General features: G+C 38.2%; 1 gene segment (V, D, J or C); it reads right to left on the reverse strand.

Moving 5' to 3' along the window:
• Positions 1–17861: 17861 nt before the first annotated feature.
• On the reverse strand, positions 17862–18648 carry LOC125615202. The segment is given in 2 exon segments: positions 17862–18292; positions 18491–18648. Coding segments are annotated over 2 exon segments (480 nt in total).
• Between the last annotated feature and the right edge of the window lie 915 nt (positions 18649–19563).

The following is a 19563-nucleotide window of genomic DNA, read 5'->3' on the forward strand; positions in this document are numbered from 1 at the left end:
GGTCCATTGGGTACCTGGAAAGTCCTCTCCCTCTCCTCCAGCCCACAATATTATTTATCCCCCAGTCAGCATGCTGTCTTGTAGGAAACATCACATTATGTGATCCTCAATCTGTAGAGAAGGACCAGTGTTTTTCTGATACATCATGGACTGATGCACTTGTAAATACAATAAAAGCAAGTTTCTGAGATGTCTGATTCACTGATAAAGGTAGAGTGCTATAGGGATTGACCTTCACACTCACATTTAATCCTGGGATGATTTGCACACATGTGGAGGAACCTCCCAAGACAAAGAGAAAGCAATAGGCAAAATAATTTCTAGAGTTCACACAGTGCTGGGCATTGTATGTGTTCACAGCAGCCAGGATTCAAGAAACATTTTAATACATGGGGCGGGCACTCAGAAGGCTGATATGTTAGCAGTAGGCTAAGAGAGTTCCAGAATAGAGTCAGTCCAGGTAAAGATTAAAGCAACTCTCAAAAGATCAAACTGATGAGCAAATTATTCACTGGCCTGAAATACGTCCAATAACTTTTAAACTAGTTTAACAAAATTCAGCATCCAAAAATGTAAAGTGCACATATGTGTCATTATCAAAATTATCAGAAATGAGACAAAGAAGGATAGTGTAATCTCTAGTCAGGAGAAAAATCAACCAATAGAAATAGATCTAAAAATGACACAGATGATAGAACATTATAAAAAGATATAATTATTATAAATTATTAAGATTATCTGTAATAAAGTATATTAAGTGATGTATAGAGATACAGGAAAATAAATAACAGAAGAATCAATTAAATATAAATGTCCAAGTGGATCTTATAGAGATGAAAAACATTAATCAACTGAAAAAAAAAATTCTGATGATGGGAAAGTCTAAACATCTGGCAAAGCCCCTCTAGCCACATTGAAACACAGAAGAGGACATCACACAACAGAATTAGGTCTTAAAGTGGGCAGTGATGTGTGAGAAAGATTCAATGGCCAGAGACAAAGCAAGGCAGCAAGCAAAGCCAAAGCCATTTTCTAACAACCAGCCTCAAAGTAACTAATGAAGTCCTGCAAGACCTAACTCACTCCTGAGAGACCTAGTTCAGTCTAATCCAGTCTTGGGAGAACTGACCTGCCTCTCAAGAAAAACCTGAATCAATTCATGGGAGCTGTGCTGTGGTGACCTATTCATCCCTAAAAGGCACCACTTCCCACACTGCCACATTGCGAATCAAGCCTCAAGATGAGCTTCAGTGGGGACAAGCACATTCAAATGTGTTAGTCACTTTTTCCTTTCTGTGACAAACACCTGAGGACAAAACTTAGAGCAGGGAGATTTAGTCTGGCTCGCTGTTTCAGAGGTTGACTCCACTGCACTGGGCCTGAGGTGAGGCAGAACATCATGGTCGAGGGCATGGTGGAGGACAGCTGCTCAGGTCAGGACAGCCAGGGACTGGAGAAGGAGAGAGAAGAGTGGGGAAGGAGATAGGGAACATACATAGTCCCCAAGGGCACACCACAGTGACCTACTTACCCCAACCAGGCCCACCTGCCCCCGGTTTCACCCTACTCCCACTAGTCCATTAAAGCTATTGACCCATCAAGTGTATTAATCCACTGATGAGGTCAGAGCCCTCAGGATCCTATCCCTTTCCAAAACCCCACCTCTAGACATCACTGCATTGGGGACCAAGCCTTCAGCAAATGAGTTTTTGGGGGATATTTCAGATCCAAACCATGAAAAAACCAGTAATAAAGTTTCTGAAAGCCAGTAATAAAGAAAAAAGAATTTAAATCAGCTGGGTTTGGGTTGGAGAAAATGGAAAGGACACAGACAGAGGATCAAAGCTAAGAATGACATTTGGCTTTTCACCAGAAACAATGCACACATCAGAACATAACTAAAGGGCTAAGAGGAAATACCTTAAAAAGATTATTGTTTTAAAGACAAAATTATAAAACTGCATTGTGGGTTTTTTACATACACAGAAGGAAAGTGGGCAGCAACAACAGGAAAAAGGATGGAGGAGGAATGCTGTGTGTCCTGCACTACATGTGAATGGGTGAAGTACTATTTAAAGTCAGACAGGGATAAGTTAAATGCACAGCCTCTGAACCATCAGCTGTCAAACGTGTGGGTCTGAGGATCCATGTGTAGCACTACAAAGAGACTCCAAAGGGGAGGGTTTTTTTATGTGGGATGGAGTGGAGATGGATATAAATTCCATCCATATCACACTTGGACTCTGGAAAATGCGCATAAACACCTGTGAGAGTGCACAAGAAAGAAGCAAACACTGCTTTGATGCCATTATACAAACAGTTTTCGAATGCAAAGGTCTCCCTAGGGGTCCCTGGCCATATCTGGATGGCAGCAGCCCTCCCTACAGCCTTGACAGGTAGGTCATGATTCTGCTATAATTCAAATAATTATTTTCTTTTGGAATCCGTGTTTTAGAGGCTTAATGTGACTACCTAGGCTCTATTTATTCTGATATTATCTGGTATTTAACTGTTTCCCTTTTATTTGTTTTATTAGGGGTCTCATGAATCTCAGGTGTCTGTTGTTCTGTTTGTAGTTGATTTGTACATATTTGTGCTAGTGAAACTAGCTCCGTAGAAGAATTAAGAAGACCAATTTCAGAGCTCATTGCTTCTCTAGGACTGAGTTTTTATTTATGTAAGTTATGATCATATTATAGGAGGAAGTCATATTGTGCCTCTTTGCTTACATAAACCATTTTGAAGCCCTGGGACTTGGCTACTGCTCTGAGGGAAGCACTGCTCAAGTAAAAACAGTGGCCATGACTAAAATCAGTTAATACAACAATCATCTCCAGATGATAAATACTTTCTCTAAATGGGTTTTTAACTCCAATTCAAATGAACTTAGACTGTTTAACTGTTACTTAAATTATCACCTAGAATATAATTACTACACAGGCAAGATTCCCTGATAAGCAGATGACCTAGCTGCTCTCACACTGTTGTGCATGCTCAGGAAGCCCTAAACTCAAGCATTCATTCCAGAAGCTGACAGAATTACTTAAGATGTTAAAGTTCTGTTTAAAAAAAGCAAAAATAAATTGGTTTTTGCACAGTGAAAAGGAGATAACTAAAATGAAAAAATGAATCCTATTTCACACCAGTGCTCCTACTAGCCTGACCCTGGTGTGTGGAATGAGGAAGGGAACTGGAAATAGACAGCTGATGGGCTTATCAAAAGGCAAGGAAAGCCTATCTGAATATCTTGTTCTAGTCTTTAGATTTGCTTTTGTCCTTCCACCTCCTCCTCCCTGTCTTAGGCCTGCTGTCCTGATGGCCTCTGGCCCCAGTGAGCAGGATGGAGCTTGTTGTGGGAGGAGGCAGCATTACCTTAGCATCGGGCATCCAGATATATCCTTGCTGCCTTTTCCATTCTATCTCACCACAGTAGTTCTCTGAGGCTTCCAGAAATCTTTTATATTGTCTAACATTCAGGACAAAGTTTAAATTTCATATTAATGCACTTTTAGTTTTACTAAACAGTTTCAATGTCTAAAAGTTCTCCATTTTACTTCCAAATAGAATTATTCCTAATTATTATTAGGAATGGTTTCTGGACTTCAATCTATTCCATCTGATTTAATTGTGATGAAATGGTGATTTTTAGAGCTAATTGCCACTCCTTCTGCTAGCCTCCCTTAGACATTTTTCAATTTAAGCCCAGGATTCAGAGGTAAAATCAAGGCTGCCCTCGCCTTAAAAGGCTGGTTCACATATGTCTTCCCTACTCCCCCAAACTAAATACTTTGGAGCTGCAGTGATAGGTTTCTTCCAACAATCAGCCTTTGCTCCAGAAGTGCCATGGAGCAGAGGTGGTGTGCCAAAGTCTGTCCTTCAGCTGAGTGAGGACAATGCTGAAAGAAATTAATCACCTCTGCAAAACAGCCCAGGTGACTTTTTTTAGTGATGTGAGGGATATAAACGTGTAGGCATGTTTCAAAAGATCCATATTATTTTGGGGTGATAAGACATAAGTTCAAACACTGGGAATTTTCTGTAGGAACCTAGAGGACTAGAACAGGCTCTAACATGGCTGAGTTCACTGGATCAAGTCACTTCACCTCTCTGAACAACAGTTTTATTTATAAAATGTGTTTAATTCTCTGTACTCTGCCTTGTTCTCAAAGGTATCCTGAGGAGTAAATGAGATAGTGCTTATAGCAGTGCATTGTAAATTTAGGTGGCATAACTAAAATCTTTTTAAAAATTGGACAATTTATCAGAGGCAGTGGTTGAGTGGCAAGATTTTCTGTAAGAAGGGAGAGATGGCTGTGGGCAGGAGAGATCAGGATTCTTCATGAGGCAAGAATGACTGGACAGTGTCTGGGGTCAGGAGGAAGAATGACGGCAAGCATTCAGACAGCAGTGATGATGGGAGCAAGGGGCCCTAGGCAGAGCTGGTGATGGAGGACAGAGGGTGTTTCCCTGCCTCATTCTCATGTTAGAGTTCATTTGGTAAAGGAGAAAGACATGAAAAAATTTGTTTTAGTCAGATTTTCCACTGATGTGACCAAAAGACCCGACAAGAATAATGTAAAGGAGGAAAAATGTACTTATTGTTCACAGTTCAGATCTGAGTCCATAAGTGGCCAACTTCATTGCTCTGTGCCTGAGGAAGGCAGAACACCAGGACAGAGGGCACAGTAGAGGAAAGCAGGTAAGGACATGACAATCAGAAAGTGGAGAGTCTAAGCTTAGCTCACCAGTGACAAAATAATATACACTCCAAAGACATGACCCCAATGACCCACCTTCTCCAGCCACAACCTACCTGCCTTCAATTACCACCCAATTAATTCCTATCAGAGAATTAGTTCATGGATTGTGTTAAGGATCTCATAACCCAACCATTTTACCTCTGAATGTTCTAGTATTGTCTCACATACAAATTTTTTTTGTATGTGTATGTGGAGGAGTGGCACCTCATATCTAACAAAATTATAGAGACCACGGAGAGCCTCATCCAGAGACCTATCTTACTTCTTGGGCAGAGGATGGCTACTGAATGGTATCAAGCAGTGGACATATGTGATTCATACTGTGCTTTGTGCAAGAATAAACCATTTAAAGGGAAATGGGTTGGATTAGGGGTAGAAACCCTGAAAATAGGGAGGCCAGTTCATATGCTGTTACAGAACACCAGGTGTGAGCTTCTGTGAGCCTGAACTGGGAAGTATTCAGTAGGCAGTAGAGCAAATTTCAAGACCTCCTACTATTTTGGAACTGGAACAAGGCATCTTTGCAAATACATATAGCAATAGTCAAGTCCTTTATTGGGTGAACATTTTTTTAGCATCACTTAAATGAGGGCACAGCAGGAGAGGAAGCAATGATATGAAGGTGGGTTGACAACCTTCTCATAATTTAATCAATGCAGAAGATAAGGTATAATTTTAAAATCAAGTATAACAGGGCTGGGGTTGTAGCTCAGTGGTAGAGCACTTGCCTAGCATGCAGGAGGCACTGGGTTTGATCTTCAGCACCACACAAAAATAAAAGTATTGTGTCCACCTACAACTAAAAAATAAACGTTAAAAAATATTTTTTAATAAATCAAGTGTAACATAAATTCACAAACAAGCATAAAACTGTGCCAAGCCAGCCATGAGCTGTGTGTGAGCTGTAAGCATTTTGAGTACACGAAGTGGACTGGACTGATGATGCTACTCTGTCTGGGCTTTGCATATATGTGTCTTGCTCTGCCTATGATCCCCTCACAGCACATGAGATGGGGGTGACCTTCCAAGATGTCAGTCAATCTGCTGACAGCAAGACCTCAAAAAGCTAGACTATATCCTCTGAAAACTGACCCCTGAATGGCTTCTTCACAATAAAACCTGGGTTCAAGGCATGCTCCTCCTGTTTCTTGCCTGACTTGCCACCCTGTGGGAGCTGAGGCTGAGGAGCAGTCACTGAACCCAAAAAGGTACTTTCTGTGTCTGTGTCATTATTTAGTCCCCAAATTCACTTGGAGTGACCCTGACCAGTTTAGTTGTGTGTCGTAATATAAAACCTAAGTGCAATTTGGTGAATTTTCACAAAGTGAACTCACCCATGTAACTGACACCCAGATAGAGAAACTGACATTTACCAGCACCCCAGATACCTCCTTTGCCCTAACTCCTACGTATTAGCAACTATCTCTCCATAAAACTACCCTGCCCCAGCGTCCTGTGTTTTCCATATTTTGAACTTCTTTTGTGTCTAATATCTGTAAACCAATAATAGTTTTGGGATTCATCTTACATGGAGTATATAGCAACTTAATTCATTTCCATGTTCTACTCCATTATCATAACTTAAATATCCTTGAAACTGATGAGAGACTCCTGGGTTATTTTCCAGATTTGAGTATTATAACTAAAGATGCAATAAATGTTCTCATTCTTGTATATATATTTTATGAATGAATATATGTTGCCTATTATTGAGTATATGCCTAGAAGTTGAATTGTTAGATCATAGGGAATAAATATGTTCCCCAGTTTCAGTATATACTCACATATGGTTTTCAAAGTTGGACCAATTTCCATTCCTTCTAATAGTATATGATAATTCCTGTTGAACCATGTTTTTGCCAACTCTTGGTACTTTCAGTATTTGTCACTTTAGCCATGATAATTTTCAGAACCCTCATACGAAGGGCCAAGTGGCAAGTACTAATATGTGTTAAAGAGTGATTTAGAAGTTTAGAAGTGGAAAGAATACACCTATTGTGCTTATGTCAAGAGACTTAAGTCCTGAGATAAGAATGAGGACTGTACATTCTCCAGTGTCACTCTACAATTTTATAATATGCTTATAATTGTAAAATAACAATGATTTGAATTTAGACCACATCTCTTAAAATACCAAGCAGCAAAATAGTTATGTTCCTGTTGGGCTCCTCCTCCCAGAAAGTAAAGTCACAGGAGGTTGAGGTAGGAGTATAGTCTGCAGAGATGGAGAAAGGACCCTTATTCAATGGGAACACTTTAGGCAAAGACAAATCTGTGACCTAACGAAGTGGCCCCTGAGAGCCCTTGTTCCCAAGCGGGGAACAAAGTAGTATCTGTTTCTGGGGGTGACTGAGCCTTCTCGTGGATTCCTGAAGCAAGTTATAAATCCTATCCCATTCGCAAGACAGCTACTTCTGAAACTGGGTTCAGGATGGTGATGTTTTCTGCCAACATGCACCTCATTTCAGGGAAGAAATAGTTAAAACAATCAGTGATTGTTCAAGTCTGTTGAAAAAGTATTAATCTAATCTTAAAATAAGAGGGGGATAGTTCCATGACCTATATAAATTTAGTGTCTTGAAACTCATCTGTTAGTCCTGTATGGGGAGAAGATATCATTACTTGTTAGATTTTTATCTTGATGTGAAACACTGCGGGTTGTTTATTTCAGTAGTATAAAAGCTGAAACCAAATCAATATGAATGCTGGCATGAATACTGACTATGTCACAGGATGTCTGCTTAGTCTTTCAGTAAAGATGAGAAAATTCCTCTTAAATTACCAAGGTAGGGGGATTAAAGCAGCTCTGCCTGCTCCCTGAGAACAGCACCTATATGTGAACATAAGCTGCTTCTCTGCCAGGGACTTGGGTTGGTGGGGAGTGAGTGCTGTTGGAAGGGCGGCTGCAGATGGGGAAACTTACCAAGGGGCATTTTCCTTGCGGGAGTGCTTTGTTTCAGGCTGTGCCAGGATCTCCTGCCTTCTTTGCTCTCTGCTTTGAAAATAATATCAAGGAGAAACATAGTGTTATGAAAAGGATACATGATTGAAATTGTGGTGCTGGTCCAAGAACAAACTTTACCCTTTATATTAATAATGGCCAGCATGAATTGATTTCCCACTGTGTCAAGATGTCATGTTGGGTGTGGTGGCATACACATATAATTCTAACTACTTGGAAGGCTGAGGGAGGAGGATCTCAAGCTCAAGGCCAGCCTGGGCAATTTTATAATACTGTCTCAAAATAAAAAAAAAAAAGGTTAAATATCTCAGTGGTAGATGCTTACCTAGCAAGTGTGAACCTCTAGGTTCAATACTCAATAATCAAACAAAACAAAACAAAAAGTCATCTATGTACCTCTGTTGAAACTTTGTGTGTTCATGCTTGTGTGTACACACACATATACATAGTGTTTGAATATATGATAATTTATATTGATGTATATATATTATGTATATATAACTGATATAGATCAATATACATAATATAGACTTATGATTTTGTTTGATTCCCAGCTCAACTCCACATGATACGTAATATATCACCATTTTACAAATGAGGAAATTGAGGCACCAGCAAGTTCAAGTATATGTCAAAGGTTATTCTGCAATCAAGATGATAGGGTTTGAAGCTTCTTCAAGATGGCGGACCAGGGGGAGGCAGCATTCTGTATTGCTCTGTGATCCAGATCTCAACTAGTCGGAATACTGCATTTCTGAGAATGTTAGAGGACCCCTAAATAGCTGTTCTCTGCAGAAATCACTAGCACTGTGCCCCTGCGCAGGGCTCCGGGCCTCAGTGTTGGAGCAGGACCCAAAGCCTGAGGTTCCAGTCCACGCAAGACTTGGCAAGCACCTTAGCAGAATCACCTGTCAACACATCTGCAGATTGCCAAGACTTTGCTCCGCTCCCACGCAGGTCACTCAGCTGCTACCTACCCATAGCACAATGCCATCTCCCGGCTCTACCACCTCACCCAACACTCCGGCGCTGAAAGCAGACCACCGCCATCTTGGCTCAACATTCTCTCTATATTAGGTGGGGGCAATTCTCAGATCAGATCTCCAGGGGCCAGTGGATTTTCACAGAAATCAGAGCCTCTGGGCTCAAGTAAGTCTCCAGACTCCAGACCCAATGCCCACAGTTCTAGATCACACACGACTCACAAGTGGCATAGTAGAAACAACTATCAGCACCTCTGCAGAACTCCAGACTGCACTCTATTCCCACGCAGGCCACTTGGCTGCTACCTATCCACAGCACAAGGCCATCGCCCAGCTCCCCCATATCACCAGACACCCCAGTGCTTGAAGCAGACAGACACCATCTTGGAAAACCTCCTTTGCCATTTTGTGGTGGGCATGGCTATCAGATTGGATTGCCATCTGAGCAGGCACCTGATTTCCAATTCCTCCCCTCTTCTCAACAGCATTAACCAGGCATAGTGGCCACCCAACACAAGTTCAGCTGTCAGTCATTCAGGAGTGCAGTGGGAACAGGGCCCCGCCCACCTGGTGTGAGCCTGGGGACCCCCAACTGTGGGACCTGATAAATAAGAGTGGGGAGGGTACTAAAGTTTGGAGCACAACAGAGAGATCAGAATTTGGGAAATCTCCAGGCAAGGGAGGGAGAAGATACTGGGGGCTCAAGTCAGAGGAGTGGTCACAAAAAAGACCCTGAGGAGCTATTTCCCTGCAGGGACTGGTGGGCATCAATCCCCACTTCCAGACACTCCACACCAGGTCCAGTCTTCACATCCTGACTACCTACACCATCCTGAGGGCAGAGACACCTACTGGATGAGACAACACCACCTACTGGATGAAAAGAGAAAGAAACAGATCTCTAAGAGTATTTTTTTTTCTTTACTTCTTTCTCTTCTACCCTTCTATCCTCTGGCCCTCACATCTCCAACATATGTAAAACCAAGAAATTTGCATGAACTAGGACTTTCAGGACTAAGTCACCTGAATAATATACAGGAATTACATAAGTCCCCCCCCCATTTTATTTCTTTTTCCTCTCTCTTTTTTCTTTCTTTCCCATTTTTTTTCTCTTTTTTCTTCCTCTACCCTCCAAATTATACTATTTTAATATCCTGTGTTTTTCTAAAAACATATGTGTGTTTGTTTTATGTACTCTACTGTCTTCCCACGTAATTGTCTACCCCAAATTACCTCCCAGCTATTCTCCTTCTACTAACCCTCTTCACTAGATTTCTCCTTTACATTTCCTAAGATATATTAATACTCTACCCTCAATATTCTCCCCTCAACATTTCGTCCTATGCCTGAACCCCAATTCATTGTCCACCACCAGAAACTGTAAATATTTTTCTGAAACTACTGATTATATTTTAATTAATAATTGAATCCAACATTCCTGGACATTGAGACTAAACTGTAAATGTCTTAATAACAATAATTTGTTCATAGGTGATGTATTGTTGATATTGGGATCTGTTAACATTGTCCTTCCCAACAAAGGAGAGATCTTGGAACCCTACAAGAGCACTACAAATGTTTAGGGTAAAAACAATAACACACCAGACCCACAGAGCTGGAAAGGAAGACACATGAGCAACATGAAAAGACAAGGGAAGAAAGAACCACAAACAAACCAAGACAACACATCATTAGAAGCATTGGCAGCTACAGCAGAAAAAATTGACAGAAAAAGATTTCAGGATATACATAGTTAAAATGTTTTGGGATTTCAAAGAAGACATAAGAGAACAAATACAGACAGTGAAAATCACTTCAACAATGAAGTACATAAACAAATCCAAGAAGCAAAAGATCACCTCAACAGGGAGATAGAGGTTCTACAAGAACAAACAAACAACAACAACAACAACAAAACCCCAGAAATTCTTGAAATGAAAAAAATAATAAACCAAATTAAAAACTCAAATGAAAGCATCAACAACAGAGTAGACCACTTAGAAGATAGGATATTAGACAATGAAGATCCAATAAATCATCTTGAAAAGAACATAGACCACACAGTGAAAATGATAAGAAACCATGAGCAGAACATTCAAGAATTATGGGATAGTATAAAAAGACAAGATTTAAGAGTTATTGGGATAGAGGAAGGCATGGAGGTCCAAACTAAAGGTATGAACAATCTATTTAATGAAATAATATCAGAAAACTTTCCAAACATGAAGAAATAACTGGAAATCCAAATCCAAGAAGCCTATAGGATGCCGAATGTAAAAAATCACAACAGATCCACACCAAGGCACATTATAATGAAAATGTCCAATATATAGAATAGGAGAGAATTTTAAAAGCCACAGGGAAAGGAATCAGACTACATATAAGGGAAAACCAATTAGGATAATGGCAGATTTTTCAACACAGAACCTGAAAGCTAGTAGATCCTGGAACAACATATATAAAGCTCTGAAAGATAATGGGTGCCAATCAAGAATCTTGTATCCAGCAAAATTAATCTTTAATTTGAAGATGGAATGAAAACCTTCCACAATAAACAAAAGTTAAAAGAATTTATAGCTAGAAAACCAGCACTATAAAACATACTTGGCAAAATATTCCATGACGAGGAAATGAAAAACAACAATGAAAATCAGCAAATGGAGGTAGTACACTAAAGGAAAAACTCATCAAAGAGGAAAACCAAGACAAGTTAAATAACAAAAATAAACAAATATGGCTGGAAATACAAACCATGTCTCAATAGTAGCCCTAAATGTTAATGGCTTAAACTCACCAATCAAAAGACATAGATTAGCAGATTGGATTAAATCAAAAAACACCTAATAATATGTTGCCTCCAGGAGACTCATCTGATAGGAAAAGACATACACAAAATGAAGGTGAAAGATTGGAAAAAATTATACCACTCATATGGACTACGGAAGTAAGCAGGGGTTTCCATACTCATATCAAACAAAGTAGACTTCTAGCCAAGGTTAATCAAAAGGGATAAAGATAGATATTACATACTTCTCAAGGGAACCATACATCCAGAAGTCATAACAATAATCAATATATATGCCCCAAACAATGGTGCAGCTATGTTCATCAAACTCTTCTCAAGTTCAAGAGTCAAATTGACCACAACACAATAATCTTGGGTGACTTCAACACCCCTCTCTCTCACTACTGGATAGATCTTTCAAACAAAAGTTGAATAAAGAAACTATAGAACTCAATAACACAATCTATAAGTTAGACTTAACTGACATATAAAAATATTTCAACCTGCATCAAGCGGATAAACTTTTTTCTTAGCAGCCCATAGATCCTTCTGTAAAATATATCATATACTATGTGACAAAGCAACTCTTAGATCATAATGGAATGAAATTGGAAATCAATGACACAATAAAAAATAAAAATTTCTTCATCACCTGGAGACTAAACAATATGGTACTGAATGAACAATGGGTCACAGAAGACATCAAGGAGGAGATTAAACAATTCTTAGAGGTAAATGAGAATATAGGCACAAAATATTGAAATCTCTGGAACACTATGAAAGCAGTATTAAGAGAAAAATTCATTGCATGGAGTTCATTCCTTAAAAGAAGAAAAAGTCAACAAATAAATGACCTCACACTACATCGCAAAGCCCTAGAAAAAGAAGAACAAACCAGCAGCAAAAGCAGTAGAAGGCAAGAAATAATTAAAATTAGAGCTGAAATCAATGAAACTGAAACAAAAGAAACAATTAAAAAATTGACAAAACAAAAAGTTGGTTCTTTTAAAAAATAAATAAAATTGACAGACCCTTAGCCACACTAACAAAGAGAAGGAGAGAGAGAATTCAAATTACCAGCATACGTGATGAAAAAGGTAATATCATAAAAGACACTACAGAAATACAGAGGATAATTAGAAATTATTTTGAAAACTTATACTCCAATAAAATAGAAGACACTGAAGGCATTGAAAAATTTCTTAAATCATACGATTTGCCCAGAGTGAGTCAGGAAAATATACGCCATTTAAACAGACCAATATCAAGTGAGGAAAAGCACAGGACCGGAGGGATACACAGCCGAGTTCCACAAGACCTTTAAAGAAGATCTAATACCAATACTCTTTAATTTGTTTCAGGAACTATAAAAAGAGGTAGTAATTCCAAACTCATTCTATGAGGCCAATATCACCCTGATCCAAAAACCAGGCAAAGATAGATCAAAGAAAAAAAACTTCAGACAAATATCTCTAATGAACATAAATGCAAAAATTCTCAATAAAATCCTGGCAAATCGAATACAAAACCATAACAAAATGATAGTGCACGATGATCAAGTGGGATTCATCCCAGGGATGCAAGATTGGTTCAACATATGGAAATCAATAAATGTAATTCATCACATCAATAGACTTAAAGATAAGAATCATATGATCATCTTGATAGATGCAGAAAAAGCATTTGACAAAATACAGCACCCCTTTGTGTTCAAAACATTAGAAAAACTAGGGATAACGGGAACATATCTCAACATTGTAAAGCCTATCTACGCTAAGCCTCAGGCCAACATCATTCTAAATGGAGAAAAATTGAAGACATACCCTCTAAAAACCAGAACAAGACAGGGATGACCTCTCTCACCACTTTTATTCAACATAGTTCTTGAAACACTGGCCAGAGCAATTAGACAGATGAAAGGAATTAAAAGGATAAGTATAGGAAAAGAAGAAGTTAAACTAGCACTATTTGCTGACAATATGATTCTATACATGGAAGATCCAAAAAACTCCACCAGAAAACTTCTAGAACTACTAAATGAATTCAGCAAAGTATATAAAATCAACACCCATAAATCAAAGGCATTTCTGTATATCAGTGACAAAAACCTCTGAGAAGTAAATGAGGAAAACTACTCCATTCACAACAACCTCAAAAAAAAAAAAGATACTTGGAAATCAGCTTAATGAAAGAGGTGAAAGATCTATACAATGAAAACTACAGAACCCTAAAGAGAGAAATCAAAGAATATCTTAGAAGATGGAAGGATCTACCTTGTTCTGGGATAGGCAGAATTAATATTATCAAAATGACCGTACTACCAAAAGCACTGTACAGATTTAATGCAATCCCGATCAAGATTCCAATGGCATTCCTCATAGAAATAGAAAAAGCAATCATGAAATTCATCTGAAAAAAATAAGAGACCCAGAATATCTAAAGCAATCCTTACCAGGAAGAGTAAAGCAGGTGGCATCACTATACCAGACAGCATGGTATTGGCACCAAAACAGACAGGTAGACCAATGGTACAGAATAGAGGACACAGAGACCAACCCACAAAATTATAATTATCTCATACTAGACAAAGGTGCCAAAAATATGCACTGGAGAAAAGATAGCATCTTCAACAAATGGAGCTGGGAAAACTGGAGATCCATATGCAACAAAATGAAATTAAACCCCTATCTCTCACCATGCACAAAACTTAACTCAAAATGGATCAAGGACCTAGGTATTAAACCAGAGACTCTGCGTCTAATAGAAGAAAAAGTAGGCCCTAACCTTCATCATGTGGTATTAAGCCCCAGCTTCCTTAATAAGATTCCTATAGTGCAAGAACTAAAACCAAGAATCAATAAATGGGATGGAATCAAACTAAAAAGTTTTTTCTCAGCAAAAGAAACAATCTGTGAGATGAACAGAGAGCCTACATCCTGGGAACAAATCTTTACCCCTCACACATCAGATAGAGCACTAATCTCTAGGGTATATAAAGAACTCAAAAAGCTAAGCACTGAAAAAACAAATAACCCAATCAACAAATGGGCCAAGGATCTGAACAGACACTTCTCAGAAGAGGATACACAATCAATCAACAAATATATGAAAAAAATGCTCATCATCTCTAGCAACCAGAGAAATGCAAATCAAAACTACTCTAAGATTTCATCTCACTCCAGTCAGAATGGCAGCTATTATGAAGGCAAAAACAATAAGTGTTGGCAAGGATGTGGGGAAAAAGGCATACTCATACATTGCTGGTGGGACTGCAAATTGGTACAGCCAATATGGAAAGCAGTATGGAGATTCTTTGGAAGTCTGGAAATGGAACCACCTTTTGACCCAGCTATCCCTCTCCTCAGACTATACCCAAAGGACTTAAAAGCAGCATACTACAGGGACACAGCCACATCAATGTTTATAGCAGCACAATTCAAAATAGCTAAACTGTGGAGCCAAACTATATGCCCTTTATTGGATGAATGGATAAAAAAAAATGTGGTACATATTCACAATGGAATTTTACTCAGCAATAAGAGAATAAAATCATGGTATTTGCAGATAATGGATGGTGTCAGAGAAGATAATGCTAAGTGAAGTTAGCCAATCCCCCCAAAAAACAAATGCTGAATGTTTTCTCTGATATAAGGAAGCTGACTCATAGTTGGGTAGGGAGGGGGAACATGGGAGGAGTAGATGAATTCTAGATATAGAATAGGGGAGGGAGGGAAAGGGAGGAGGCAGGGGATTAGCAAGGATGGTGGAATGTGATGAACATCATTATCCAAAGTACATGCATGAAGACACAAATTGGGTGTCAAACTATTTTATATACAAACAGAGATATGAAAAATTGTTGTATATATGTGTAATAAGAATCATAATGCAAAAAAAAACAAAGTGCATGTATAAAAACATGAATTGGTGTGAACATATTTTATATACAAAGATATGAAAAATTTTGCCCTCTATGTATAATAAAAATTGTAATGTATTCTGCTGTTGTGTATTTAAAAAATAAAATCAATAAAAAATAAGGAAAGGGAAAAATATGATAGGGTTTGAATCCATCTAACATATTTTTAGTGATATTAAGGATAACTTCAAATATTTTTGAAAGTATAATATATGGAGAAATTAACCCCTATGTACCCATCACACGTTTTCATCAATTATTAATTTATGACCAAACTTCTTTCACTTATTACCCAACTACTTTTCCCTGAACCATTTTAAAAGTCCCAGGTGTAAAATTGTTTTCACTGATAATTGTACTGCAAATCTTTAAATTTGGACTTCTGGAAGTGTTCACAAGGCCCCTTCATACAATTGAATGTTCAATATATGTTCAATTTTCAATTATTTTCCAGTTTGATTGATTCAGCGTACACCTAAGGGACACACAGTATAATTGACTCATTTTCAGACTCTTTAAACTCTAGGTCTCCTCATTCCATTTCATTCTCTGAAGCTTAATGTCAAAAAGTTCAGAGTTTTTTGTTCTACAGAATATGTTTCACACTATGAATTTTTCTTGTGATATACTTATGATAGGTTTAATATATCTCTCTGTCCTTTGTACTTACTGTGAATTGAATTCATAATTCTATCTAGACAGCAATATCTTTTCAAATATAGTATTCAAGAAACAAAGAATATTTATTTTTTTCTCCTGGAAGCCCATTGGTTTGAGTAGTATTTCACATTCATCTAATTTGTTTCTCTATTGGGAAATGCTGAGGTAGGCTGAAGGTTATAATATAATGATACACTCTCCTGCAGTGGTTGGAGCACCATGAAAGTTTATGTGACACCCAGTTGTCTTCTTCCAAATATAGAGAGGTAAATAAAAACTGTTAGGAACTCAAAAAAAAACAAAACAGTGAAATAAGTGTTTTGTGAGGCCAGCTGAATCTTGTCAAGAACTTTTCAATACCACTGCATACTTTAAACCTCTACACTTGCAACTAAGGAAACAGAGGTTCAAAGAAGTTAATTGTCTTAAAGTCACATAGGTTGTTTATGTAATGATCTCTAAAACTTCAGTTCAGTGTTCTTTCTGCCTGCTATTCTGTACCAGATACCACTATAGCCCACTGAATATGACATTCATAAAGCAGAAATCATATCTCATTAGCTAATGATTTTCTAACACCTACCATACAAACTCAGCATCCTTCAAAGTAATTATACCTTAATTAATAACCTACACTTAAGTTTCCAGACTGATATATACAGTGTGATACATTAAATCATGGGGAAAAACAGATATATGTAAATACAATGTTAATTCAGATTTGTCTGTGTTATGGATTTGTTTATAGATACAAATAAATTTTGTAACTAATAAGTTAACATTTTAAATTTAGATAAATTTATATTATGAAATTAATGATAAATTTGCATATTTTTGAATAAAATGAATATTAATTAAAGTCTTTACATGTTAAAACAGAACATGCAACCTTGACCCCAGAGGGCCTAGTATTAGTGATCTCCCATTTGTTTTTGGTTGAACAAGAAATCTTGCTTTTAGTATGATATCTCCGTTATAAATGATGGCAATTAAATTCAGAGGTTTTTGAAACATGTATGGAGAAAAAGAAAAAAATCCTTGTCCTTGAGCACTGGTTATTCACCTGGGAACATTTTTATGTTTAGTCTGGAAGTTGACACTAGCAAAGACACTCTGGTGTTGACTGCTATGACAGCTGTCATTCTGGCCTTGATCTCTTCTCATCTTCAAACTGGAAGTAACTTGAAGAGAAGGGATGAAGGCAAGAGAATCCATGGGTCAGGACAAATTTTTAACTAATCGTATCTCTTTGTAGGCAGCAATAGATACAGTTGTTTTTTAAAAATCATAATCATATCACAAAAGAGAAAAGTCAGACAGTGGTAACTTTGGGAACATTTTAAACACACTCTCCTTGTAAAAAATGTTGCTAGTATGATTATGGGAAAAGTTCTAAATTAAATAATTTAATCTACCTGATTGATTAGCAATTTATCTGATTATTTTTGAAAAAAATACTGAGAAAATTTCTCAAAAAATAAAGGGCATTTGTTTTATAAGTGGATTAAAGCACTTACATACTAATGAATGCATAAATGCATTTATGATTCTAATAATTCAACAACTCATCAATAAAATCATCCATTTGGTATGAAGGCAATTTGAAAGCTTTGTTTCAATAGCACCAATACAAGATTAATAAATCATCTTAAATTTTATTTTGAAAATAATTTTTGCATATGTTATAAAAATATGTGCTACGCATTGTATCTTAATCTATTGCATAGAACATGAGCTATTCATCCTTCTAACAAGTGACCATCTGGACATTCTATATGAACTGCACTCAGTTTTAATTGCCAAACCCCCATCTGTGCTGACACAGCCCCTGCTCCTCCCTGTCTGTGGTGGTGTCTCCCCCCAGATGTCCTAGCCCTTCTTGAGGTTTTTGTGGGACTCCCACAGGCAGCCCTTTCACTGTGGCCTCTCTCAGGGCACAGAAATACACTGCTGCATCCATGAGCTGTGAGGCTGTGATGGTGAGCTGGATGGAACTGGATGCCTTCTGGAAGTTGAGGGAATAGTGACCCTCTGTTGCATTTTGCTCATTGAAAGAATCCTGACGAATAAGGAAAGTCAGTTTCCCTCTGGGTAGTTGTTTGTACCAGAATAAATAATAAGAAGGATAGCTGGTTTCATACACACAGTCCAAGGTCACAGTCTCCTTCTCCATCACAGAAATTGCAGTCTGAGCTTGAATTACCTTCTGGGCCATGCTGATTCCTGCAGGAGAGAAGAAGAAATAGACTAATCCTTTATCTGGAACTATGAGAGTCAAAAAGATGAAGTGACTGAGGACCCAGTGCTCTGACCCATTGCCTTTGATTCATCCCTCAGAACCTCATCAGGAAACAAAGATCTTCTCTGCAGGACCTTCAGGGCTGAGAAGAGCCTGAGCCCTGTGCTTGTGCACATCCTTACCAAGACAGATGGAGGCAATGGCTGCTCCCAGCAGGCTGGTGGCCAGCATAGCAGTAGCTCTTCCTGGAGAAAAATGCTCTATGTTTTGTCCCAAATCAGATCTTAATTCTGCACCTGATGCTCAAGAAGTACAAACAAAGTTACTGGGTATGCACTGCATCTGCTCCAACAGGAAATGCAGTTAGCAGTTATGGGGCACGTTTGCCTGGGTCCTGTCACATGCTTCCTGTATAGTGGGAGATGCCTGACAGCTCTGAGCAGCTGCTTTATCTTATTATAACTTATTGAGTTGGATAATTTTCAGTATATTCTTTGATGTAAAATGGAGGACTTAAAATTTTTATGAACTCTAGTCATGGGCTAACATGGTCATATATCTTTTGGTATTACATACAACTTTTTTTCCCCTTTCGATGATACCAAGGTGAGAAGTAAAAACTTTGTCTTTGTTCCTACCTTGCCAGTCATGGAATCTGGCAAAAATCACATGAGAAATACTTTATTGTTAATGAATAATTTCACATCATGTCTCCTGAGTCCCAAACTGACCATGACCTCTACATGTATAGCCTCCCTCTCTCAACATTATGCAACAAAGATACATTTGTTATAACTGAAGAAACTCCATGGACACATCATTGTCAGCCAGGGTGTGTAGTTTACATCAGGTTTCAATCTCAGAACCATTCATTCTTTTGGTTGAGACAAACACATAACGAAGTGTCTACCATTACTGTATCACACAGAGTTTTTTTATAGCCCTAATGTACTGCTATTAGTACTGATAACTACATAATTCTGTGAATATACTAAAATGATACATTTATGGCATGTGAGTTGTATCTCAATATAACTGTTATTTAAAATTGATAGAGTGAAAATATATGAATGATAGCTAAAGTGACTCAATTGCTGTGGTAGAAAGCATGACTTGGGGCAGGGGAAGCTGTGGACATTAGGACAAACTGAGGCTATTATAATAGTTCATTCTTTTTTCCCCCCAGTTCTGGGGGTTGAACCCAAGGCCTCATGCATACTAGGCAAGTGCTCTACCACTGAGTTACATCCACAGC

Source organism: Marmota marmota, unplaced genomic scaffold (genome assembly GCF_001458135.2).
Source record: "Marmota marmota marmota unplaced genomic scaffold, marMar, whole genome shotgun sequence".
NCBI lineage: Eukaryota > Metazoa > Chordata > Mammalia > Rodentia > Sciuridae > Marmota > Marmota marmota.